General features: G+C 41.1%; 1 protein-coding gene across 1 annotated transcript in view; it reads right to left on the bottom strand.

The window, feature by feature from the left end:
- PIGG (phosphatidylinositol glycan anchor biosynthesis class G (EMM blood group)) overlaps positions 1 to 10,651 on the bottom strand; it is a 46,163-nt gene that overhangs the window by 34,963 nt on the left and 549 nt on the right. The window contains exons 2-5 of the mRNA XM_088461310.1: positions 7,915 to 8,120; positions 5,129 to 5,338; positions 2,359 to 2,547; positions 679 to 820 (exon numbers count right to left, since the gene is read on the bottom strand). Coding sequence (XP_088317436.1) covers positions 679 to 820; positions 2,359 to 2,547; positions 5,129 to 5,338; positions 7,915 to 8,120 — 747 coding nt within the window. The remainder of the gene's footprint in view (positions 1 to 678; positions 821 to 2,358; positions 2,548 to 5,128; positions 5,339 to 7,914; positions 8,121 to 10,651) is intronic.

Consider the following 10,651-nt stretch of genomic DNA (forward strand, 5'->3'; position numbering starts at 1 on the left):
TGGTGAGGGCGGGGTGGTCGGGCAAATGCAGGCTTGAATGCAGGTATGAAGGCTCTACACTAGACCACTTAACACAGTTTATAGGGTCCAATTCCACATGCATTAGCAATAGATGTCAGGGGAATGGATGATCCAACTTTATCAAACCAATTACAGCCAAGTCATGGGAGTAGAGCGGAGTACTCACTAATAGTCACCAGTACTGAAAAGTGGCTAGATATTACTTTACAACATCAAAATCTTTTACTTTTTAATACATAGTTCTCCGAAAAAGAACAAAGGAGAAATAGATTAAAAAAAAAATAATATATATATATATATATATATATATATATATATTTTGTTTTTTCCCTTAAAAGGTTGACAAATAGTGTAGTCACAGTATGTTGAGCATTTGTATAAACCAGAAATTGCCATGGAAAAAAAAAAAAACCTATGAGGTCTATGTATCAAGCAGTGAAGAGTTTGGAGAAGTGGACCAGTGGAGAAGTTGCCCATAGCAACCAATCAGCTCCTACCTATTATTTTATAGACTGTACTTGATAAATGCTACTTCAAAGCTGATTGGTTGCTACGGGAAACTTCTCTACTGGTTCACTTCTCACTGCTTGATAAATAGACCCCTATATTTTAAAATAAAAAAATGAAGGGAAAGACTCAGTCACTACAAAGTGGTACCTGCTTTATTTTGAAATGCTAAGCTAATTAACACAAGTGGCGTTTGTACTTCTTCATCAGATGATCCCCCGTGACTCCCTGTCTCCGACATCCCATGGTCACCACAGACAACAATTAAACTTGGCAAAGACTGCTCCTCATCCTGTAGTTACAAAAAACAAACAATTAAAAAAAATTAGGCCCATGTGTATGTTATAGCCAGGAACCAACGTAATTTCGGAGCTTTAGACCAGGGGTTCCCAACCACGGTCCTCAAGGCACACTAACAGTCCAGGTTTTAGGGATAGCCATACTTGAGCACAAGTGACTTAATTAGTGCCTCAGTTATTTTGATTAAACCATCTGTGCACAATCATGGATATCACTAAAACCAGGACTGTTAGTGTGCCTTGAGGACCGAGGTTGGGAATCACTGCTTTAGACCATAGATTTAAAAACGGTAATAAATTAAAAGACAAAACCAGGTTGTTTTGCCTTTTTGCAGGAAGAGGTACCAAACGCAGAACTTCTTTAGCCTACTCCATACAACCCCAGCCCCATGGATAAAAGAGACAGAGACAGATCAATAATCGTTCACTGCAATTAAGCTTGTGTATATGGGGTGTAGTTACTGTATGCGATTTATTTTTCTAAACTACAGGACCGTTTCACCTTAATAAATTGCAAGAAAATATGCAAGACAGGGCCAAAAGGCAAATAACAATAAAATATGGCGTAGTAAAAGAATAAGTATAAACAAGATGTGGTTTCATTGTCACTCAACTAACAATGCAGTAAACAATATCTAACTGAAATTAGCCAAGTACTGCGAGTATAGTAGTTTCCCTACAGTTAACTAGTTATCCCCTGCTACTTTTTTGTATAACGCTGAAATAGAATTTTTTTTTATATATATAATTATATATATATATATCTATCTATTTCAGCGTTATATATATATATTTATATATTTTCAATTCAAATGTCCACTATAATTGAATATGTAAAAGAGGGACTGCAACAGTTTACTTATTCAATTACAGTGGACATTTCAATTGTTTTTTATATGTATCTTTTTTATATATTTATATTATTCATTATTTTTTCATTGTATTTTTCTGTATTTATTTTGTGTTACTGTGTCAGAATCTTATGATCTAGATAATAAATGTGAATTATTTTACTTTGATGGGCTTTTCGCAAGAATATATTTACATATATATATTTTTCTATTCTTTCAGCGCTGTTCATTGATTTAGTTCATTTGTTTCTTGCTTTTGGTTTGCTACCATATTGTACAGCTGCAGGGGGATATTTGTTTAGTGGCTCCAGTCAGCGCCTAAGGCTGATTTTCCAGTTACTTTTTTGTATAACAAATGACAGTAGGTTGTGATCCTTCCCCATCATTATCACTACACAACACGTGCCTAGATGGCTGAATTTTCCCAGGACACTCCAGCTCAACAAGCAATACAAATTTTATTATATTTACAGTGGTGAGAGGCAGCAACTAGAAACGTAAGTAATGTCATGGGTCCCCAGAGAGGGGGGGAGAAGTAATTTTCTTTACTCATATGCCACTGTGATTATATTGTTTAATGATTTACAGAAGGGTCCCAAATATATCCATTTTCTTTATTCTGCCTAGATTTCATAAACAAATAACTAAATACATTTAAACAATAACTGCAAATTGCTTACTTTTAACATCAGAGCAGAGTGAATTTTTTTCACCACAAGGTCCATTTCATGGAGTTTCATTCCGATTAAATGACTGTGTGGGCCAGTTAAATGGCCAATGTGATCTAATCCAAGATAGTGAAGCACCAGCATATCCCAATCATCCCTTTTCAGAACATCATCCAAGTGTCTTGTGACATTATTATCAACCTGAAACAAAAACTCAAAAAATAAAAAATGTATATTCAGGTCATACTAAAAAAAATGCAGCCTGTAAATATGAACAAAAGGTAAAATTGCTACTAAATGTATTAAACTAAAATTGAGAGGGAAAATCCTCCATATTTTATTTATCATTTTCTATTAGCTATAATTTAGATAAACTAACATGCCTAAGGAAATAGTGTAAAACGATCACTGTTCCCATGGTAAAAATATATACTGTATATTGTATAACATACAGGTGTATCCTTGCTCACCTAGCCGCAATACGCCATGCAGCGCAATATGCCTGGTATGAGTGAGCCACCAGGTCCCATACAACTTTTCTAGGTCGGATGAGACTAGGACACACCAGGAGACAGTGCTGATCAATTTGATATGCAACACTTGTATATATGTGTGTGCGACAGACTGTAAACGGAACCTGGCGTGGAAAAAAGCTGCGGCCGTTGCATCGTAGCACTTCACAAAGCTATCTGACTTAGTCGCACACAGATATACAAGTGTCACATATCAAATTAATCAGCACAGTCTCCTGGTGCTTCATAATCACATCTCATCACCACTTACATGCATTTTCGGCAAAAAAAAAAAAAAGACACCCGGCATTAGCAGAGTTCCCGGGTAGCCGCCCCTGCAATCGACCAGGGTTTTACCCTGCCTCTGTCTGAATGGTGCTACCCGGGAATTTACTACTCCCGGGCAGCACCAAGCAGCTTTTACATGGAGTTGGCAGCGCAGAGCGTCCTATAGGACGCTCAGCGCTGCTGCTCTGAGTTGGCAGCGCAGAGCGTCCTATAGGACGCTCAGCGCTGCCGGTCACCACCCGTCCACACTCCCGCTGGACCACCACTACTGCCCCTAATGCGAGGGGCAATGCGAGGGGCAGGATGCTAGAAGAGGCGGCTCCGAGTCACTGGGGCGGGGGTTTCACGGGGTCACCAAGCTCGGCTCTAGCGCAGCGCCATCAACCTGGCTCCAAGAGTGGGCCTCCCCTGTCACTGCAGCCCGTGGACCCATTACAGAATGGCAGTACTGGCTCCAGCCTGGCTAGTCCCCCGCTCTCCCCTAGCACATCTCGGGGGACATGTCCGGATTAGGCTGTGGCGCTGACTTGTCAGAGAAGGAAGTGAGAGGTGGGGAAGCTACGGCAGCAGCGTGGGATAAATGTCGGTCACACTGCAGTCTCAGTCATCTCGCTTTCTATAAGCACCTACAACACTAGGTATTATCAGACATCCAGTGTGTATAAAACAGAAATACCCGGCTTGTGTCTGAAAGGGAATTTCCCGGGTAGACTATGTAGTGTGAAAGGGGGGTCTCCACCAAATACCCAGGATTTTACACAGGGGAAATTCCTGGGTCTGAGAAGGAAATTTCCCGGGTCGTATGTCTGAAAGGGGTATAACTGTAAAAAGGTCGGAAGCATTCATTATACAGTTTACAATCAGTAGGTATTACCACTGGTCATGTGACCTGTGTCATCAAAGGACATGCTGCTACTTTATCCGATTCCCCAAAAGATAACAGTATTGTGTATATGCTTCACAGTCTCCAGGGCTGTCACAGGGACCACTGAGGAGTTAAAGGATTAACAGTGGAGACCCAGAGCATCTACCCAGACCAGGAAATGGCTACACTGCGATCTAGGGGCCTAAAATTCATGGCTAGGTGTATTCTAGCGGTGGTGTGGGTGTTAAAGGGTGGAAGGAAGTGTGTCAAAAAGTTTATATGGGTCAAAATATCGAGTGATAGAGGAATAAAGCTATATATAGTATAAGAATTGTCCCATATACAGTAATATACATCCAAATGCAGTTAGGTTTCACAAATATATTATATATATATTTGTATTACTATGCTGTATCTCTCTGCTGGCAACCCATAGCAAAGGATATAATGTTCATAAGTAGATTATTCATAGATTTAGCCACAAAATAAATCAAGAAATATAGATAAAAGGGCCGCATTCAATTAGCAGTGAAAACTGCTGTTTTTTTTCGCCACTGCCGAAAACTGATGTTTTTCGCCAAAACAGACAAAATCGGAGGGAAAAAAAAAAAAAGAGAAAAGTTCTCCATCCCAGACCAGGATAAAAAAAAACCAATGCAAATCCCTATTTTTCCTAAAATGTGGGGATTTCTTTCAGAACCCTTCGGACACCCTCCCAAAGATGAATTACCCCCCAAAAATTCATAAGTTGCGTACTTTGGCGAAAAACTACCGCAAAAATCTTGGTTGACAAAACATAACAAAAACATTTGCCGTTTTCACGCCGCTAATTGAATAAGGCCCATAATCTGTCATCCCACATTGACACTTTCATTTACAGAAATATGCATTAAACATGACATAACAAAAGGAACATTTCACTGGGATAGAAGCATTTCATTCAGTTACAAAATATAATTCTTGGACACCAAAATGTACATTATGGATGGCAAGTTTAGAATACATAAGACATTGAAAACTGAACCATTCATCAGATTTATTTGAGAGGTGCTTTAATTTGAAGAGCAGTTCTACTACCTTAATCTAAACGGAAATAAAACTGCCTGAATCAGTGTACCTCTGTAAAGTCAGAGACAAAAAATGATGTTGTCCCATCAAACTCCACAAATTGCTTTGGGAAAAGTTTTATCCAGGTATCATCACCATAAAATACTATTCTTTTTCCAGATTGCTTTGTCTGCCATATCAAGTTGTCTTCAAGCAGTTCTGGAGAGTTGAGGTTCATAATAACATCAATAAACCCAGGTATGCTGCCAGTCATCAAGGCCTGTAAACGTAGAACCAGAAATGGTTAGTGGAAACTGAATGGTTTGAAGCACGATATTAGTGCAAAGTCAATTAATCTGAGGCATGCCAGTAGTTTCATTCATGAAGTTTCGTTAAAGTGCAAAAAACTGATAGACTTCATTCATTTGATGCCATGGTGCATTCCCTTGTTTGCAAATTTTACATTTGACAGGAGTTTCTATTCTGTTCCTTTTGTGAAAGGCAGAGCATTTATCCTAAATATCGCACCTACAGAGAACCAAAAAATAAGATACAAAAAGACTCTTTGCACTAAAGAATAACTCTGCCTCTTTAGTAGCTCATTGTCACCGCTGCCATGTTGTATGCTAAACAGACAATGCCATTGTTAAGCACTTAACTTAAGTTTGCATGGACTATAAAGTTACTGTATACAGTAAAACGGGGTGGGGAATCTTTTCTCTGCCGAGGGCCATTTTGATATATGTATATCCATCATCATTTGCCCGGGGCAGGCCACGGCCCGTCTACGTTACATAACATGATGGCAGGGCCCAGTAGCGTCACAAGGGGGGGTGCGGGCCGCACCCGGGTGTCCCTCACTGAGGGGTGACACCAAAATGCAGACTCCCCCTCAGTGACAGGAGCCGGGTGCTGCACTTAATTATACAGTAATTGTACGGCTCCTGACACTGTGAGAGAGCCAGCCGGTACTACACACTTCCCCCCCCCCCCCCCTAGTGATAACGGGACCATAGGGGTACGGCCACCCCCTTCCATGAGGTCACGTCCCTTTTGGCGCCGCGCGGCTCCACCACGCAACACAACGTCCCTCCCCACACCGGGTGACACTGTGGGGAGGGACACCACTGGTAGGGCCACAATCGCCGGTGATTACAGCAATGCCCAGAGCATCCTAAGGATGCTCCAGGGAGCTGTAAGGGCAGTGGTGTGACCGTCTGAAGTGCCCTAAGGACACTCCAGGCAGCACTGCTGCATAGATTCTGGCTGCAGTGTGCCATTCTAGGCACCCTGCTAGCCAGATGAAGCTAGCAGAAAAACGCTCAGAGGGCCAGACCAAATTATTCTGAGGGCCTTATACAGCCCCCGGGCAGGAGGTTCCCCTTCCTTGCAGTAAAAGATCAATGCATAATACTCTGCAGCAACAGTTAGCATTTCTGAGAAAGGTAAGAGGGAAGGGGGCATCGAGGGCCTCAGTCAATAGTATTCTGTCAGGTATCTCCTTCTCAAAATTGCAAGGCAGGAGCGACCACACTAGGGCATTCTTGGTGTACACGATAATGAGGGGATGGGCTAGAGTTGAGGCTAAAAATCTAGAAGCACGGGAGTCAGTCTCCATCGAGACACATAAGAAGTTAGACACAGTTGCCACTATGTGCACTAACATGTGCTCTTTAGAACTGCTTTTTATTATGGCTTTTAGTGGCGCATTTACAATAGGATAGAGGAGCTAGTAGCAGAGTCCAGCAAGGCGGAGGTCTCTGTGCTATGCAGGATACACAGTTCCAGGATGGACCAGGTAGGAAAAGGTGGGTGTGCCCAGCTTAAGCCGCATTCAGAATCAACCGTCTGCCCTGTGGCGGCAGTACAGAATTTTGCAGGTGTTACACCAGTAGGGAATGTTAATTTATTTTTTTTATATACAGAGATAAGTCCGCCCTAACAAAATATCAGCATGCAATCATTTTAAAAAGTGCATTACAGTCTTAGGCTGGAACGCAAATACATTTAGAACTCATTCCTTTAGTGGACACACCCCCTACAAAGAAATATTTTAAAAAGCCTAAGCAGCAAAGACGCTACGCACCCCACAGCATTGGGCGTATTCAGGGGGGAGGGGGGCAGTGCGATAAGTGTGATAGCTCCCCTCCGCACATCATGCAGGCAGAGAGACTGCTGCATGCAGTGGCAGCAGCCTTCCTTGACACTCAGCAGCATTTGCTGGGGTGGAGAGAGAGGCTGCTACCACTGACAGGTAAGAAGTGTCAGGGGGGAGGGACCCGGGAACCTGCCAGGCCCCTCCAAAAGCTCGGGCAATTAGTACCCCCCTCCCTCTCGGCGCTCATCCTTGCTGCCGGAACTATGTCAGTGAGATGGAGTGCGGCTGTGGGTTATGTGTAGTCAGAGGTCCAGGCTCTGGGGTCTTAACACGTGACTGGGACCTTGCAATAAGTTTCGCTTTCGTGTCATAGCTTAGTCAGCCTCGTTCTGATTATCCACGGATCAATGTTCAAGAATGGACTCCAAGCCATAAAATGTGGCTGCATCCTTGGGTCGCCCACCGACAGTCTGGTAGAGATTATTTGCTTTGGTGTATGTCATTTTATCACAATTAAATAAAAAAATGGAGTACCAAGAAAACTTTCAAGGAAAAAGAATACAGAAGATATTGTAAATCATAGTAGTCCACTTATTTGTATAAACAGTGTCTCATACATGAGAAAACTAGGCATTAGGGGCTATATGACGTTTCAAGGAAGATAAGAAAACAACTTTGCAGGCCTGCCTGCTGAAAGCCCAACAGTGAGCTAACAAAAATGATATACTTCAGTTAATACCGTATACATTAGTACAAACCTTTATACGGGGCATTGTGACAGTTGGAGCTGTTGCTTTTGCTATAAAGCTGTGTGTTGTTCCCTTTTCTATAAGATTTGTAATATATGGCATATGCTGTTTCCCTTTATCTCCAAATACAAAGTCCTGTCTCAAGGCATCTATGAGGAGAATGACAACTCTCTTGAAAAGTGGATGTGGAAGCTGAGTCCAGTTAGATGTCGTACCTGTAACAATGAAACAATCTAATTTTTTATAGTTTAACAGAGATTATTATAGCTTTGACTGTAAATTCTTTGAAATAGAACTGTAATACAGTAAGAAAGCATACAAACTGCTCTATATCAACTAGGTCTCCTAATATTAGATTAAAAGAGGAGCTATCAACCTTATAGTTATAATTTGCCAAATCCCATAGTAAAAGAGTAATTGTCATTTGTGAAGTTATACTAAAACCTAAGGTTTTTTTTTTCAGTTAAAATATACTGTACATTTAGGGAGGAGAAGGGAAATGTAAGGGAAGGAAATTTTCCAGAGATCAATTAGGTGGGAATTCAGTAAGCCATGGGATATACCCTGCAGCTAATTGATTGTTCCACAAGGAGAATTGCTATTCATTGACCAATGAATTCCATGTAAGTAGCGGAATCAGTGTGTTTCCCTCCATGATACAATGCAGAATATGCATTTTAACGTGGATTTTTCCTCACAACCCCGCAGCTAATTGAGTTCCCTCCTGAGTGTCATAGTTATGTTATGTGTTAACATTTAGAGGTTTTACGAATGCTGGGCATACACTATACAATTATCTGTCAGATATCTGTTCAATCTGGCTGGTTGGAATGAAAACCTGGCAATGTATAGGAGCAAATGACAGTCGATCATTTGCTCAGAAACACTGGAAAACAGACAAAAATGGTTATTCAGACAAATTGGTTAAAACACACGAATGTAACCAATTTGAACAATTGTTTTTTGTCTGTTTTCCAGTGTTTAAGACCAGACTGTCATTTGCTTCCATACATTACCAGGTTTTCATTCCAACCAGCCAGATTGAACAGATATCTGTTAGATAATTGTATAGTGTATGCCCAGCATAAGACGCTTGTGGATGTAGCCCCTATTACTTCCAATTAGCTTACATGTGGGCATGCAGGTGTTCACCAAAATAAATATAATTGCGCTGCTGCTGATGCTGCTATAGGTGGATACATAGCAAACAGATATATCTACAGATCAACCATAATCTGCCATCTGGCCGCGGGTCCCGCTGGCCCGGGGTCGCGTTGTGTCCCCCTCCCTGCGGCCTATGCAGCAAGTGTACGGGCAGTTACTGTACTGTCAAAATATTCTACAAGGCAAATGAACAATGTTTTCATTCAACCTGCAAAATGTAATAGCCTCCAACCAAAAGTATGAAGCGAATGAACAGCTTCATTGTTGCAAATGTATTTGCATATAACACTCATAAGCGAAAACTGAAGTCAATGGACTTGATCTTAATAGGTTTGAAGGGGACCAGTTACTTTTGCAATGGCAGAGAAATGCTGGCAACGGCAAAGCAATTTGCCTCCCTCGCTGTCCGATCGTGCCTTAGACTCGCAAGTGACAACTTACATTTAGGGTAGGGGCGTAACTAGGTATTTGAAGGCCCCATAGCAAAAGTTTGTTAGGGCCCCTATGTACCACCCAATGGTGAAAAATGGATATAACATATGTAACTTTGACAAGGAAGATGGGCCCCCCTGAGCTCTGGGCCCCATAGCAGCATTTCCCCCCTTGCTCTTATGGTAGTTACACCCCTGATTTAGGGGCCTATTTATTAATGCCTTTTCCCTATAAATCATGTAGAAACAGTAGTATTTACCAAAAGCTACGTAATGCATGATACCACAGTCCGCAGTGGGGACTGCGTTCTCGGGCAATTTACCAAAAAGCTTTGCCCAGATTACGTTAGCTGCTGTTGCCCTTAAACTACAGAGTCACAGGAGGAATCTCTCTTGCTCATTACATACATCTCCTTCACTGATGCAATAAGCAAGCAACAAATGATAAATAGGCACCTCATGGCATACCATGATATCACAGGTTATTTGGCAATCATTACATATTACACCTATACAAAAGACAGCAGTTGAGACTACAGGTAAATATATCAAACCTCTGAACAAGATAAAAAGAAGTTTCCCAAAGCAACCAGTTTTTGTCATTTTATAGACTGTGCTATATAAATGACAGTTATAAGCAAGTTGGTTACTAGGGGCAACTTCTCAACTCTATCTCTCTCGTTTGATACATCTTCCCTATATTGTTCCATTTCAGTACTATCCATGGGTTTGAAGCAATTTAGCATTAAAACACCTTGAATGCCAACTTGGTTAAAAATACATTATTTGGTTATCAGACATATATGAAAGCGCGCAATGGCTGTTCCTTTTCTGTATGTACACCTGACAATCTGACTCATTTAACAATGTCACAATGGCCTGGTTCTGTTTCTCCCATTTCCTTCCAGCTGTAAATCTCTGGGCTGAAATGGAGAATAAATTCTGAGGGAGGGTTTTTTTACAGGCAAAAAAAAAAATAATGACAAGTAACTCATTAGGAGCCTGGCTACTGCATAGAGAAATGAAGAAGCAAACTATTATTTCATTATATTTATATATGCACAACTTTCGTGATCAACAGAAGAATTGTATCGATCCATATATATATATATATATATAATGATAAATGGTTTTGTAATAATCTTTTGTTG

This window comes from Taudactylus pleione, unplaced genomic scaffold (assembly GCF_031769625.1).
Source record: "Taudactylus pleione unplaced genomic scaffold, aTauple2 ptg001032l, whole genome shotgun sequence".
Classification (NCBI taxonomy): domain Eukaryota; kingdom Metazoa; phylum Chordata; class Amphibia; order Anura; family Myobatrachidae; genus Taudactylus; species Taudactylus pleione.